At 38.4% G+C, this 17,370-nt stretch overlaps 1 protein-coding gene across 2 annotated transcripts in view; it reads left to right on the top strand.

The window, feature by feature from the left end:
• Positions 1-12,243, top strand: part of tbc1d1 (TBC1 (tre-2/USP6, BUB2, cdc16) domain family, member 1) — a 62,535-nt gene extending 50,292 nt beyond the window's left edge. For both annotated transcript variants that reach the window (XM_084715404.1, XM_084715405.1), the window contains 7 exons: positions 2,532-2,690; positions 6,190-6,290; positions 6,447-6,590; positions 8,145-8,304; positions 9,376-9,545; positions 11,684-11,860; positions 11,947-12,243. In XM_084715404.1, the coding sequence (XP_084571530.1) occupies positions 2,532-2,690; positions 6,190-6,290; positions 6,447-6,590; positions 8,145-8,304; positions 9,376-9,545; positions 11,684-11,860; positions 11,947-12,243 (1,208 nt within the window). The remainder of the gene's footprint in view (positions 1-2,531; positions 2,691-6,189; positions 6,291-6,446; positions 6,591-8,144; positions 8,305-9,375; positions 9,546-11,683; positions 11,861-11,946) is intronic.
• The last annotated feature ends 5,127 nt before the right edge of the window (positions 12,244-17,370 follow it).

Here is a 17,370-nt window from a genome sequence, read left to right as displayed (position 1 = left end):
CCAACATTTGGTGCCAAATGTTCAATATTTATCTAGATGCAGTTTTTGTTAACAGTGCCCAAGAGTCCATTTTATTTATCATTTTGGTTGTGTAGTTTTATTTTATTTATGTTTCATTCATTCAGGATATTTTAATATTGTTTTCCACATTCTAATTCCAGTAAATATTTTTATTGGTTAAAAAATTCACTGCTATTTGAAAAGGTGTACTTGCATTATAATACTATTATATTTTTATTATATCAGGCATAAAATGGTCAACATGACAACAGTAACATTTATTGCAATTATTTGTGTGACAATATATTGTCCAACAACAGTAGTTATTGTGACAGGCCTATATTTAACATTATTTGATATTCAAAATGATGGTGAGATCTAGAGATCCTGGTAGTCTTTGCACAACGCCAGGCTAGCTGTTTCCCCCTGTTTCCAGTCTTTGTGGGGAGCTAAGCTACTGGCTCTAGACTTGCAGTATATTTTTCTTACAGATATGAGAGTGGTATCAATCTTCTCATCTACCTCTCGGCCAGAAAGGGGATCAGAGCATTTCCCAAATTGTTAAAATTCAGCTTAAAACCACAACTGCAGATCAGACTGGTTGTACTGGGCAGCTTCCAGGTGTGAATGTGCATGAAAAAGTGTGAGCAGGGTGTTCCGGAAATACAGAGCATTGCTGTATGCCAAACTTCACTTATTAGTTCACATTTTGAGCTAATAAGAAGTAACACTGATCTAATCCACAGTTTGTAATCTAAGAGGTGCATGAATCAGTCATTTTGGTAGCAGAGTCTGTGGGATTTAAGTTATGTAGGATTCAGGGAAAATGTTTTGTAAATGTTCCAAATGCAAGGATCGCTGACTGAGCAAAGAATGATTGGTGACACTCGAGGCAAAATCCTGTGAAATATTGTGTCCTCTATTTAGAAACATTTTCTATGGACGAACAAACTCTGACGCTGCTCCCTGTCTATTTCTCAGTCTGACTAATTACTGGGCTGGCATTACTGGGCTGAAGGTATTTTTTACTTTTTTTTTCTTTTTCTTTTTTATTGAAAGATTAAGACATATAGCAAACAACTGGTACAGTATTTGTTTTTGTTTTCATATAATATACTAGTAAAATAAAATAATTAAGAAATATTGACAATGATGGTTAAAAAATAGCCTTCAAACATCAGATCAAAAATAAGAAAAAGAAATGAATATATGCAAAATAAAATCAGATCAATTCTAATACTCGTGTGCAGTACTATTCTCCTTGTACTCTATCCTAATAATCATATTCAAATCTTGGTCAAAACTGTTACCAGTGTACCTAAAAAAACAAAACACATAGAACATTTCAACATCTGTAGCTGTGGACCAAGGGGTATTTTAGTTTAAATACTTTATCAAATAAAGTCTGATCTAATTGGAGTTATATACTCAATCCAATTTTTCCATAGTTTCTTGAATTTGTCCTGTTGTAATCTAAGAGAGAATGTCATCCTCTCCATCACATATATATCATGTATTACATTAACCCAGTCGTCAACTGTAGGTACCTCTGTCCTCAACTGTTTTCTGGTGATCGCCTTTTTGCTTGCAATCAACATTGTCTTAAACATATATTTATCCCCAAATCTTGTAAATGGTATATTTAATTTTCCCAAATACAATACCTCAAATGTAAGTGGAAGTTTGACCTTCATTATTTTGTCCATACATTTCTTAAGCTCCTGCCAGTATCTACTAATAAGCGACAACCCCAGAATACATGAAAATGTCCAGCTCCATCCGCTCCACATAATCTCCAACATCTTGTATCTTCATATTTTTTCTGTGCTGGTGTAACAAAATATCTTATAATGTTTTTCCACCCGTATTCTCTCCATGACATTGAGCAAGTTGTTTTCCACTGTTGTTCATTAATTTCTTCCCATTCACCAACTGTTAAAGCAATGTTTGCTTCCCTCTCCCACCTCTTTTTTATATATACTGTATCATTTCCTTTCAAATTTTCTACCCCTGTATATAATTTTGATATTAATTTCCTACCCAGATTTGACTCATAAGCTGAGGTGAATATTCTAATAATTTCTGATCCCCTCCCATCTATATTTTCCCCTTTTATGATTTGTTCTAAATAGTGTCTCAACTGCAAATATCTGTAGAAATCTTGATTGGTCAAAATAAATTGTTCCCTTACTTCTTGGAAGCTTTTGATTTCTTTGTTCTTTAAAAGCTCCCAGTGTATCTTTGGTCCTCTTTCCCATCCTTTAAACCTCTTATCTGAAGGTATTTTTATAGCCAAGTCAAGGCTTCTGTGGTTATCGGCAGCCTCAGATTTACCACATTTTCAAGCTCTGACATCAGATGATTTGCATACTACAGACTTGATTTGCATACTACAGATAGAAATCTGTTTCACAAGGCCTGAACCTGAACAGCTCCCTGTTGAAGCAGGTTAACATGTCATACCACCTTTGTAATACTCCACCCCACTCAGCCCTACCCTCATCTTCTTTCATCTCTGTCATTTCTGGCAGGTGTCCCAAGGCAGCATCGAGGCGAGATCTGGAAGTTTCTGTCAGAACAGTACCTGCTCAGGCAGACGGTCCCCTCGCGACCCCCCGCCAAACACACTCCATACAAAGAGCTGCTGAAACAGCTCACCTCGCAGCAACATGCCATCCTTATAGATCTGGGTAACCTGAAAACACACACACACACACACACACACACACACAAATATTCATTTTCACTTTCACACATTTTTTAGATACTTACTTCAAGTCAAGTCAAGACTGTGTTATTTGTATAGCACCAAATTATATCAGAACCTCACCTCAGGGCACTGTTCACATAGAGCAGGTCTAGGCCATACTCTTTATAATATTATTTACAGAGAGTTCCCACCAAGAGAAGCACTAAGGTGACAGTGGTGAGGAAAAACTTCCTTTTAAGAGGCAGAAACCCCCGAGCAGAATCAGCCTCTAGGGTGGGCAGACACACAATTTGAATTTTAAAACAAACTTCTACTCTAGGTAAGCCCATTTACACATGTTATACTGTTATCCAAAATTACAAGACAGATTGATGCGAAAAAAAAAAACGATAGAGCTTTTTTTTCCTCCTAATAATGAGCAGTAATTGTGAAGCTATTCTGTAATAAGGAAAGAACGGTAAAACGTTATGCACACCATCTGCACAAACACTTATTTCCTCTCACTTGCACGCCTATCTCATATACACACACACACACACATATACTCACACAGGACAAAGACAAAAACACAGTCTACATTTTACAGACAGGCAATGTGCAGGGAGTCTTGAAAACCATTTTCTTAACAAAGGTCTTGAACTTGAATGTTTTTTTGTTACCTGCAGTAAACAGGAACTCTAGTTACTGGACTGTCACAAGATATCTAGGCTTACATAACTGTAAGGCTGTACCGAAAGTCTGTAGTTAGTCTTTTTTTTATTAAATAAACTTTTTTCACTGAGTATAACTTGTCAGTTTTTTTAAGCATGAAATATAATTTATGGTGCTGTTACACTGCTGCTAGACACGGCTGCTCCCTTAACAGGTGCATGTCTCTCTTTGTGTGCTGCAAGTGGGAGAGCAAACTGTTTTTACACCACTGTAAAAATGTTTTTTTAAATGGCAACAAATATGGATTGAAGCAGAATAATTCGTTATATAAAGACATTTTGTGAATTTCGAGAATGATTACATCTTTTTTCAATAAAAACAGCCACCACTGGAATCTAATGTTAAAAACAGTATAATACTAATAATGTTAGTGTATCCTAATCTTTATCAGCAACTTTGCAGAAATACTGGATCTAAATAATAATAATAATAATAATGATAATAATAATAACAACAATAATAATAATAATAATACTAATAATAAGAATAATAATAAGAATAATAAGAAGAAGAACAATAATGATAATGATAATTATTATGATTATGATATTATTATTATTATATTATTATTATTATTATTATTATTATCATAACTTCTTTAATTTGCCAATGCATCTTTCAGTTAATTAATTAAGTCAATTAATTAATTGTACAGCTAGAAATACGGACAATACGGACAAAAATGAGTTGTAGATGTCAATAAATGCATGTCCTTTGTAAATATTTGTAGATCTTATTATCTCTACTGGTTTTCCATTAATTGTATTGTATTGTATTGTAAATGTATTAATTTTCCTTCTATGTGATATTAAAAAGTTTAATTTAGTTTATTCAGAGAGGGACAGTGCAAATTAATGAATAGACATGGTAAGTATACCTGGTAAAAAAAATACTAGATTTACTCAAAGGCAGTCGTGACATACGCAAACAGGCAGGACAACGCACACATACATGCAAATACAAAGCAGCAGTGTCATATTGGCACGTGTAACAACATCTGAAGAACATAAGATTTTTTTTAATTTTTTTTTTTAAGTCTTCAATTTAATTTGGTTAACACTGTCTCAAACTTGACTTAACGCTTTCACCGTTAAATGTTCACAACACCTCCTGCCCAAAAACCCACACATTCATTCGCATGCTGTACCTCCACCCCACCCATATAACACCCACACATATACACACACACACACCCACCCACACATCTATCCCTGTAGCACTTAACCTCCTCTGTTTTTGCTGTTGACCCTGTGTCTTTCATCTGACTATCATGTTATTCACTCTGCATCGAATAGGGCGGAGACGGAGGTAACAGCATGCACAGTGACGGTTGGTAACATCGCCCAATATGAAGGTGTTATGTCCTGTAGGATAAAAACACATACAGTGCTTGTGATACTGAAGCAGCAGAGAGGTTTTCAGGTAGAAAATGCATAACTCAAGGCCGTCTAAGTCATGTAAATATGCAAAAGCGCAGTTCAAGTGGCTTAACATAAGTTAAGCAAGAGGCCGAAGGTGTAGAATTCAGGGTTGTGAAGTGCTGCACTCCCACGCCCTGTAGAACAGACACATTTACACTCTTGTTTCTTCAGGCAGGGGAGTGAGTTGTGGCATTATGTTCACAAACATAAAGCCCCCACAGCACATTCCACACATACACACCATCTTCATTGTCTTCCTCAAAGCCTCACTGTCACACACTGTAAGTCAAGAAGTCCACACTCCCAAAACACACACCTGCCAATTACCAGCCCATCCATGCTAAGAATGCTCTTTCACATATCCCAGCTCATTATGTTGTCATGTATGAATGGCACATGTCCCATCTGCTGCTACATGTTAAGCTTCTGAAGGAGGGTATGCAGTCTTTTCCTAAAGCTGCATTCATGTGTGTGTGTTTTCGTGAACATGTTTATAAGCATGACAACTTGGAATAGGCTGGCACATGCCCATGCTGCACTGTGCTCCTTTATTTAACATCAGCATGAAAGTGTGAAGTCTAGCATCCCTAAGGCAAAGTTTAGCAAAATTAATGCTGCGTTAAAACACGTGAGGCCTTGTTGCTTTCAGGTTCAGGTTCAGGTTACTTTATTTGTACCCGTAGGTAGATTTGGGTTTGCAGTAGACAAAGCATCCATTTTCACTCACATCTTATAAAACAACCCAGGCAGCACATCAGATTGGGACAAACGGGTATTTCACCAAAGCGTCATGGCTGCACTGTTTTTGCGGGACAGAAGACCAAAGATCCTATAGATGTTAATGCCATTTAATGCTTTTGAATTACAGTTTAATAACCTTGAATGCATTTGTGTCAAGTTAAACAAACCTTTGTGTATCTCTAATATCTGTTTGTGACCTTGCCTGAGCCTTAGCTTTCGCACTACCGTAATAAATTTAGGTTGATTGGTTAGTCCTAATGCTCCCTCTACAAATGCGAGTTAAGACTCTACCATGCAAGCTTGAGATAATCTGAGATGGACTTATGCAAAGTGGAAAAGTGTGTTGTGGGCTGACAAGTGTGAAAAAGTTGTATAAACAAACTTGATAAAAGTACTCAAGGTCTTATGGATTGTTCACTCAAATTCTTTCCAGGAGTATGACAGACAACATGAAGTAAATCAAGTTTACTAGAACTGTGTCATTGTGTTTTTAGTGTAGTTTATCGTGTTTATCTCAGTCTGGGTAGCTGAGGATTTTAAACTAAATATAAACAATGCAGATGTTTTGCAATATAGATCATATCTTCTTCTTTTCTTTTGTCCCAGGTCGAACTTTTCCAACTCATCCGTATTTCCAAGCCCAGTTGGGGGCAGGACAACTGTCTCTGTATAATTTACTGAAAGCCTACTCACTGCTGGACCCTGAGGTATCATTTAATTCTTCTTGTTGTATTCTTTCTCTTTCACTTTAATTTTGGGGTGTCTCTCTCCCCCTCACTCGATGGATCAATGGAGTTGTCTCTTAGCCACCCCCCCCTTGTCTTAGTAGATCATGTCAAGTTTTGTTGTTTTTGTTATCATAGGTGGGCTACTGCCAGGGCCTGTCCTTCATTGCTGGAGTGCTGCTGTTACACATGGGAGAAGAAGACGCCTTCAACATGCTCAAATTTCTCATGTATGACGTGGGGCTCCGTAAACAGTACAGGCCTGACATGATTATCCTGCAGGTAAAATGTACACACACCCACACATAGAAAGTCTCTTTGTCCCACATAAATAGCATACATTTACAGAAACTGTCATCGTCCCATACACACCTTAATAGACATCATTCCTACTCACACTCCTGCCCTACTTTGGTTACATCAAAGAGAGGACTGCAGGTAACTGTTTCATATATCTATCTATCAATCAGTCTATTCATCTCACATTTAACATATGAAATTTGATGCAACCCATTCCTTCTTTCTGGTTTCTGAATTCCAATTATTGGCTGATGTTTTCATGTTTTATCAAAATGCCACCACTGGTCTGTTTGAGACTGATGCCTGGTTTGTATGGGAATTTAGCTGGATTTGCACTTAATGCAAGAGGTTAATGGGAGTCCTGCCAAAGATATCCGTGGTGTAGGTTTTGAATTATAATTTCAGTGTCAAATATCCCTGTTTTTCTAGAACTACTGCAATATTAGATTGATGTACTGTACATGATGAGGCTGTATTGTGCTTGAATTATATAGCCCACCAATATTGTGATATCGTGTAGCTATTTTCACATATACACTCCAAACTATGTCCTGAAAATCAGGTCCAGACTTCAGTAGAATGTCAGAGCGTCAGTAGGAAGTTTCTTTATTAAGAAATGGGACTTTTGCTGTTCAGTCATCATGATTACTTTCTTTGCTCACTGTGAAAGAGAGTGCAGATTGTGGCAAGTAGAAGGTTTGGAAATGACTTCCTACATGTGTGTCACTGAAAAGGAACGGATGATTGAGCCTTTCTTACATCACTTCCTAACATAGGAAGATAGATGTCTTGTCTCTCTTAATGCAAACCAAATCTACCTACAAATAAAGTTACTTGAACTCATGATTTCTTCCTCTGTAAAGTGTCTAGGTTATTTATTCCTAATTGATTTAATTTTCTCAAGTCAGATTTTTTTTTCTATGATTGGGGGAAACTTAACTTAAGTAAACTCCCAACAGTTCCACATGTTCCTTCTAAACCTTGTCCTTTTTGAGGATATTCCTATAAAAAGGGCACTGTGCAACATATAAGAAGTGACGCCTCTGAACCTCATAAGATAGTCTCTCTTTGACCACGCTGACTGCTGACTGAGAGAAACAGAAACGTCAAGTACATCACTGTCAAGTTAGACCAAATTAAATAGGTTGGAGGTGAAGCAAATGCATGAAACTGATCAAAAATTGAACCCGCACAAAGCAGATGTGGACCTGATCACTGGGAAAAGTGAAACTATCTGATATTTAGTCACTTGCTCATTTGCATCACTTTCAGTTAGATCCAGTTAAACTTTTTTGACGTTATTTTAATCTCTACTGGAATCAGAAACTTGTAGAAAAAAACAAAAGCTGTGTTCTCTTTGTGGTATCTCAGTAGCACATCTGCTATGCCTTGCATAGGCTTTATATAAATACCCTAACAACTTAATATGCAACAAACCCAAGTTTAAAAGCATGTATTAAATAATAGAAGCTCAATCTGCACATAATGTACAACCACATGTTCCAATAACAGTCTCTGGTATGTTGTTCACGTCAGATTCAGATGTACCAGTTGTCACGGCTGCTCCACGACTACCACAGGGATCTTTACAGCCACCTAGAGCAGCAGGAGATCGGGCCCAGCTTATACGCCACTCCCTGGTTCCTCACTGCCTTTGCCTCACACTTCCCACTTGGCTTTGTGGCCAGAGTTTTTGGTAAGCTTTGACAGCACACGTATTGTATGTATCTGCAGTCGTAAACCACACTGTTGTTTTACTCGGTCACTAAACTGTTTCTTCTTGCAAATAAAAAGCTTGGGAGTTTAGATTTAAGAAAGAAGCAGGACGGAAGGGGCTTCCACAAAGATGACGAAAGGAAATAGAAGGTTGTAAAGCAAAGTACATACGGGGAATCTAATATGTTTGGCAGAGGGACAGAGAAGATGGGAGTGGCATTGTATATTACAGTATAAACTGAAGTTTTATGATAACAATCAAAACTACTTCTTCCAACCTACGCAGCAAATTTCTTTTGAATTACGTCTCTGATAGGGAGTCATGTACACCCAGACACATGTGAGATAAAGCCTTTGTTTGTCAGTTCCAGGCTGTTGTTTTCCCTCTGGAGTGACCTTTTATCATTTGTGTAAATATCATCACACCCACAGCCCCTTGTATAAGTTTTTTTCCTCCATGTCTCTGCTTTTATCTCCCTCATTCCTTCCTTACCGTTGTTTTCATGCCTAATTTCTTACACGGTGCTCAGTCACTGAACCAGACTCACTGGCTCCTCGTGCTCATCTGAGCATAACGCTTTGTGTGTGTGCGTGTGTGTGTGTGTGTGTGTGTGTGTTACACTCAGAGGGCATCAGCACAGCACTGTGAGGTATTTGATATCTCTTAAACGTATGGGGCTCGACACCTTCACTCCCATTCCTTAATCTGTTGTATGATCTCATGCAATCCTGCCAAACCCTTACTCCACCCTGATGCATTCAAAGCATGCAGACAAACACACACACACACCTACTCCACCTTTCCATGTTCACCCTGGCCTATATTTATGTTTGCATAAACCTTTCTGTTGACGTCAAAGCATCTCTCATTTAAAAAGCCCTTCAAGTCACCAATCAAGACAGTAAGCTGCATTATAAAGCACCTGTCATTAATTTTACATTACATAATTCAAAGAGAAAGTTGCCATGTCATAGCCTTTCGCAACCTCCTAACTCATTGTCTGCCTTATTCCTCTTTCTTCTTCTGTAACCTTTGTCTCCTCTTTGTCAGATATGTTGTTCCTGCAGGGGTCAGAGGTCATCTTTAAGGTGGCCTTGAGCCTGCTGGGGAGCCACAAACCTTTGATCCTGCAGCATGAGAGCCTGGAGTCCATCGTGGACTTCATCAAGACCACACTGCCCAACTTGGGCCTGGTGCAGATGGAGAAAACCATCAACCAGGTTAGAAAAACAGACTGTCAGTAATGTGTAACTACTCCTTTAATCAGTGGTCTGCCTTTTTATGGAGCTGAACTTTTTTATTGTAAATTTGGGGATTATAGTAAAAAAAAGTGTTTGAATTACATTTCCTCATATTGTTGATAATATTCTGGGAAAGCAAGACAATTTTTAATCTAGTCATTGCTCAACAGTGAGTCATGAGGCATTACTCTTATAATTTTCTTTGGAAACAAATCCCATTCTTTCCTCAACAATGTGTTAGTCTCTCTCTCAATACTTTCCAGCTTCTCCAGCCTGTCTCTGGTACTCAGACCTAAACCATTTGTTTTTGCTGAAAACATTCAAAATGGGAAATGGGTGACAGATATGCAGCATACTTTAATTTTTAAGAAAGGCTAAATAATTTCCAGAAGCAGCTGCAGTTTTAGGGTGGGTTCACACCAGCTGGTGATTTAGTCTGATTGACTGAACCCTGGAGCGTTTATCCCTTTGGGGCAGTTTGTTCGGATTGGTGTGAATCGTGAAATCGTCCAAAAAAACAAACAAAAAAACAACCAGCAACAGTCGCAGCCAATCGCTGACAGTCAATATATTCATCCAGTCGCCAACCCTTTGAAACTTTGGTGACACACACAATACTTGTTTTGGGTATTAATTCATTATTGGTTTGGAGGCTTTTCATTGTATTTATTAACAATTAAACAAATATAGAATATCACTAGACTTATTATTTAACTCAGCATCTCATATCGCAGTGATTTCCTCCTCCTGTCAACTTTTGGGAGGTTAAATGGTTTTGCACAGTGTCCAGTAGTGTTCAGTAGTGTCCTCTCTGATCTTGCACATCTGTGAATAAATATGTGATGTCACTGTGTCACTAAATGCACTTTTTTAGTTGACTAAACAAATGTATTTTATGATAAGATGTGATTTTACAGCTGACGGCAATGATAAAGAGATAATATAATTTGCTTTGTGACAAAACAAGAAAATAGAGAATGACGTTCTGCTTGAGTAAAAAATGCTATCAGTGAGAACCACACCCTCCTCTAATAACAGCTGATGGGTGGAGTATCAGGGAGGTCATGTAAGCTTCAACCACATGCACCAGTGTTTGTAAAAAAAAAAAAAAACAACTACTGTATGTCAATATCATCAGCCTCGCGTCCTGAATGACTCAAATGAACAAACATACCAGAGTCCTGATATTTTTATGAGTCAGTCTTAAGTCAGCCATGTAAACTGATGTCAACACAGAACATTTAACATTTATGTGTGCAGTAATATAGGTCATCAGTTGTTTTGAGATGGAGGAGCTGACATGCGTTTGATGCGTCAGACATGTAAAGAGATATTATCAAGGTGTGCTATAGGTTAGAAAGTATGCATTCACCCTGTAATTTACATGATCTAACAGAATGGTGTTGAGTCATGCTGAAGCTTGCCGGTGCTTTCCCTGAAGTGCCACTTATCCACATCAGTTTGTCAATATGTCAACTGTGGTGTGACTCACAGTTTCATCAAAAAATAAACGCAGGGAGTGTATGTACAGGATGTTCTGTTTTTTCATAATAACTTTCAATTATGTAGTTATATAGAATTTGTAGGTACAGGACAACACCAATCTGCTACATCTGTCTAATCAAACAGATGGGAAATTCCAGCTTTAAGCAACCCTTTGTTAATTGTTATGGCCACCAGTCCCTGAGTCATAGGGCCGTGCAGTATTCAGTATCGCTGAGGTATTGACTGAAATAACTCAGTACCAAGGTTTTTTTGAGGTGGTGGGGGGTGGGGCTTTTCTTGCCTTTTTTTGATAGGATAACTAAAGTGTAGACAGGAAAGGGGGGTGAAGAGAGAGGGGATGACACGCAGCAAAGGGCTGCAGGCGGGAGTCAAACCAGCGGCCGCTGCAGAGGACTGACAGCCTCCATACATGGGGCGGATGCTCTACCAACTGAGCTGAACAGCCGCCTTGTAACTCAGTCCCAAGTTGTATCACAACTTCTTCAGTCAATCCAACCCAATCCTTTGTTGTGAAAATGTAAATTGTGATGGAAACAACTGTGTTTTGTTTTTCTGAATCTTCATTCAAGAAATAATTGCGTCACATTGTAAACACTCTCTGTATTTGTTAGGTTTGCGAGATGGATGTCTCCAAGCAGCTGCAGGCCTATGAGGTGGAGTACCACGTCTTGCAGGATGAGCTGCTGGACACGCCCCCGACCCTCAACCAACAACAGCGAGCTGCACAGCTGGAGAGGACCAATCAGAGCCTCCGACAGCAGAACCTCGACCTGCTGGAGGAGCTGCAGGTACACACACATACACAAATGAAGACACAAGTTATCCTCTCTTTTATTACTTCGTTCTTCTCAGCCACTCCTTTCCTCCCACCCAGGTGTCACATGCTCGTGTCTGCAGCTTGGAGAGCCGGGTGGAGGCGTTGGCCCAGTCTGAGGGCCGGCTGAAGGAGCAGGTTTCATCACTGGAGGAGGAGAAGAAGCAGCTAGCAAGCACTGTCACACGCCTCCAGGACCTTCTCAGCAGCCTCGGCATACAGACCACCCCTGATGGACACATACTCGCCCCACCCTCTGAAAGACACGCAGCAACAGCAAACGTGGGGGGGGGGCTAGTTGTGAACAGGACTGTGGACTCCCTGCCCCACCCTCTAGCTCTTCCGGAGGGCTCATAATGGCACCCAATAATCTTCCACATGGTAAGGTCGACCGGAGGAGGAGTCTGTGGTGGAAGGCCCAGGGAGAGCAGGTTGAGTGACATGTCAAGAAGACCTTTATCCTCCCCCCAACTCGTGAATGTTTTAATAAAAAGAGGAGAATACAGGAAACAGAGAGGAGACGAATGGAAATAAAACAAAAATGGGGGTGAGGTTAAAAGAGAAAGAAAAAGGCACACTTGAGTATTATCCCAAACTGCCTTGAGCACCCTCTTCAAGGCTCTCTAACAAATATAATGAACATGTGATTCAACCAACAGTCCCCAAAGATAGCACTGTCCCACTGGGCCTCTACTGTAAAAACAGTTACATTTGCACCTGTACTCGTAAGTGTGTGTGTGTGTGTGAGTCAGTGAATGTGTGTGAGTATCTTCACTCGTGTTTTATGCTCCTGCAGCAGGGTTTGTGTGGATGTGTCGGTTGCAATGTGGCTAAAATAGCCAAAGAATGTCCTTATTAATTTAAAACAAGCTCGAACAAAGTACATGGTTTTGATCACGCCTACAGCACACATAACAAGTAAGGGTGCTCCGATCAATCGGCCACTGATCATTAGCGGCCAGCATTCACTTTAAGTAGTTTAAATAGTCGGTGGTCTCTGCAAAGGCTTTTCAGGCAATGAAGCCCCATGGTCCAAAATTAACAACCACCAAGAGCCAAATGCGGGTAGATTATCCATTTGGCGAGTAGATCTCAGAAGGCCCTCCGCCACAATGGTGGGTAAATTATTGTACTGAAATAGCGGTATAATAAAGAACCACACTGAGAGTTTCTACTGTGTTTTTGTGTCATTTACAGGCACGCTGCTTCTGTCAGAGGTTAACACACAGGGACAGAGACCTCATGGTCCATTTCATAAACTCTGAAATATACATCACTTTTTACTTAGGCCCAAATGGTACTGGATTTTTGGGGGCAGATGCTGACATTAGGGAATTAAAAAAAATCCAATATGGTTATATTGGCTGATATTCTTTACAAATAATATAATATATAGAATTTTTAAAAAAACATAAACATTGTCTTGTTTTTTTGCTAGTCCCTAAATGATCCCTAAAAAGTGGTTAACACTTGTGACAAAGATATGTAATGGAGGCAAGATATCACTATAGTATCAGTATTTTCATTAATTATAAATAACTATCAATAAGAAAACACACATAGGGCAAAATATATGTATATATTAGACCTGAATTAAGATAATTGATAATAATAAACCAGTATTAATTGATATAGCTGTGATAAGCCAGTGTTGGGCCACTAACTGCAAAGCACATGGGCACCGACAGGGACTTCATGGTGCATTCAAGTGCACCTCCTAAACTCAATAATCAATACTCAAACGACTACGAATGTTGTTTAACACAGGAAGGTTTCCATTTTATTCTCATTTTCCAATGTTGAAATTCATTGGCTTTCTTTCTTCCTTACTTTCTAGGAAACTTTCCTGTTTGGCTTGTTTTTTTCAGCACAGCATTTTTAATAATTAGATACTGAAATCATAACAATATCCATTTCTTGATTGGCAGATTTTAGCAACCCAAAATGTCGGTATTTGATATCCTGGAAATGAGATTCAACAATCAGTTATCTTTCTGGTACATTTACAAACAGCAAGGGACAACACCTCCTTATTCTATCTTTAGTAAACAATGTTTAGAGGTGTTGTCCAATACCGCTTCCAGCAATCGGTGATCAGCTCCAAAAAAAACCTGATCAGAGCACCCTTAATAAGAAGTAAGTAATACAAAGATGAAAGTCTCCAAAGAAATAATAAGAGAAGTGTGATAAGAAAGTGAGATGAAGGGACGGGTGAAGAAATAAACTTCATGACAACATGTTTTTTTTGTTTTGTTTTTTTTTTGTTTATTTGTTTATCTATTCTAAAAGTTGAATATGACATAAGCTAAATGATGTTAGATCTTGAATGGTGGTGCTCATATTCAGAGGTCAGAGGTGAACTATTTTTGATCCCTCATTCATATTTCTGGTCTTCCATGAAAGTTCATTTAGTTTCAGTAGTTCACAGGAAGAGTAACACAATAAATCCAGTCCATTTCACATCCTGTTGTTTCACCTTTGAATACATGTAGATCCATCCGTGTAGAAAGGGAAATAGTTGCAGCTTCAGCAGAAAGCTGTGCGTTTCTGTTGAGGGGAAGTACAGACCTTTACAGATCAGTTACTTTAAATGACTGAAAAACACACTTAGGTCTGAAACTTCAAATTGAAAACCTCTGCTGTTGAGACAATCTGTCAGCCATGAGTCATTTACTGTATTCAACACACTGAATTCCTTCAAGCCGAGCCGCAGCTCGGTCTGTATGTTAATGTCTGAATGTGTGACCGTGTGTCTGTGGGCTTGTGCACTTCACTGATGGGAACAAATCTGTTGATTTACACTGTAAAGATGTTTTGCTTTTACTCCAGACTCTCCTTGCACATGTGTTTGTTTTAACTGATTATTTACTATTGTTGTTATTCTGTTCTTTACAAATACATTTCATATCCTTTCAGCAGATGCCAGTTTTCTTTTTGTGTGTGTTTGCCTCCATTTAGTCTGTACCAAAGCATATTGCTGTCATGGCAGAAAATGTAAAACGGATCAGTATCATGTTGTAGTGTGAAAAGACTAATCATAACATGACGGTTTTCACACATAACAAGATTTTGTCACATCATTACGACATACAAACTTTAAACCAGTGACCACAAAGACAAACTGCATGTACTTTTTTGCCAGTATGGACATGAAATAATTTTGAATTGCATCCACAATGGTGTTAAAGTGTTAAATTTAACGTGAAACCTCCAGAAAGAAAAGTTGTTATAATGTGAAAAGTTCCAGGTTGTAACATGGTAACTTACTGTTAAATGATCAAATCTTCACATTATAAGTGATAACTTATATTGTTATGATGTGACAATTAAAAAAAAAAAGTTACCATGTTATATAGTTAAACGTTTCACATTATAACAAGATAAATAATATATTGTTATAACAAGAAAAGTTTATTGTTATAATGTGATGAGGTTATATGTCATAATACATAAAAACTATCATGACTACAAACCATCTTTTGACGTTTTATCTTAATACAATGTAGCATCAAAAACAAAAACATCTTGTTATAACATTAAGCCTTTTATGTTTTAATGTGATACTGACCTGTTTTTCTTTTTGTGGTGACAGTAAGCTTCCGTAAGGATGAACTCACAGGTGTCAGACTCTAAAAGATGGTGCAGACTGTACAGTTGTACCGCCTCCTGTCTAAACATGTCAGTCACCTTGATGCCACAGGGTTGATATAAGGTTTCCAGTATATGGAAATATACTGTACACAGTATTTAAAACACAGACATTCATTTGTTTCCAGGAGCTCGTCCTGTGGTTAAAGGAAATGCATGCTGGGGCAAGTTGTGGTGCTGTTAGTATGCATGTATGAGTGTGTACACAACAGAAAAAGCAACAACAGGAGAATGTCGGCTAGAAGAAATATAAAAGTGCACAATAAAACTGAGACTTTAGCATTCTTAGTTTTAAATAATGAAAACACATCCCAGGTTGTGTGTTACAAACTTCAGACACATTAAAATGATTTTAATGATTTTCTACATGTATATGTGCATTGCACTGCCAAATGCTTTCTGAGGTAATCGTGTCTTTTTGTTTTGTTTATTGAATAATGCATTTCTTCAAAGTCCAGGTATACGATTACACAAGAGCTCCCAGGGACACCTTTTTCCCTCACATTCCTAAACCTGTTTGAGGTCGTCTCAGTGAACCCATTAATCAACCAGCTGGTCACGCTGGAGCCGCCTATTAAACATGTTTCTTTGTGTGTAAAATAACTATGATGAAGGCCATTACAGGTATTTGTGTGTGTGTCTTCAGCAAAAAAAATATATAGTTCTTTTAATTAAACTTCTTGGTAAAGGCCGGTTTATACCAGGGGTCAGCAGCCTGTGGCTCTGTCGCCCCTTCTCCAGTGGCTCCCTCTGGCTTTGACAAAAGCATTATATAGAAATAAATGTTATTTTTAAAACATTTCATTCATCATTGTTGTAGGCCTAGAGTGATTCTTACATTCTCCAGGTGTAAAAATGTGTAGCCTATACAGCAAAGTTAAGAAAATGTTTAAATATTTTGTCAACTAAAATGTGTCTATGAGTGTCTATGAGTCTATGACTCCTTGTCTTTTTCTCCAAAGGCTGGTCTTGAGTTTCCTTAGGCTATGTATGGATGCCAAATAAAAAATAATTTAATAGCCCAGTTACAGACAGATTTGTTTTTTCTTTTTTTAGTTAAAATGTGTGTTATGAGACTAAAGGTGGCAGACCCATGATTAATAGAGTTTACTGTGCTGTTAAATCATGGCAAAGCCACCATCTTGTAAAACACTGATGTGATAACATTCACAAATGCAGCATTTCCACACAGTTGCCTGTAAAAGGTGAACAAGAGCACTGAGATTGAAGCCTGTATTTACTCATTTCCACCCTGCTGAGTTATCTGTGAGCAGCACTCTTCCTGTAACCCAATTCCATACTATATACAGTACTCATCTTTATAGTATTGTGTGTTAGTAGTTAGTATGTAAGAAATCAGCACACTTAAACCTGATTAAATGACAACATATAACGAGAAAGAGGCTGCTCATTGTGACAAACCTACAGAGAACAAGAAGTGCACTTGGAGAGCGCAGACATCCGCCAGAGCCAAATGTCTTAAATAGTCAAAAATAATTTATGTATCCACCATGTGATTTGGATCAGCTCCAGAATTTACTGGGGTCTGCATTGGCCCGTGCTACACCCTTCTAAGAGGTTTGTTTCACTCTCAATGCTCTCGTCAGCACTGTTTCCACATGCAGTAGCTGTTTCCATTGAAATACCTTTAAAAACCAACTGTACACTACCTGCTCAGCACCAAACAGCAGACAGACACAGTTAGTAGTGACTAGCTGGTGGACATAGTGGATCATTTAGCAGCTAAAAAAACAGATTTCTCTCACGAGTTGGTGGAGACTAAAAACAGAGCTAAAAAAAGAGTGAATATTGGACTTAATTTATCAGCCTGCCAGA

The sequence above is a fragment of the Lutjanus erythropterus genome, chromosome 3, assembly GCF_056507025.1.
Source record: "Lutjanus erythropterus isolate fLutEry1 chromosome 3, fLutEry1.hap2, whole genome shotgun sequence".
Taxonomy (NCBI): domain Eukaryota; kingdom Metazoa; phylum Chordata; class Actinopteri; order Lutjaniformes; family Lutjanidae; genus Lutjanus; species Lutjanus erythropterus.
This window is presented reverse-complemented; position numbering and strand designations above follow the sequence as displayed.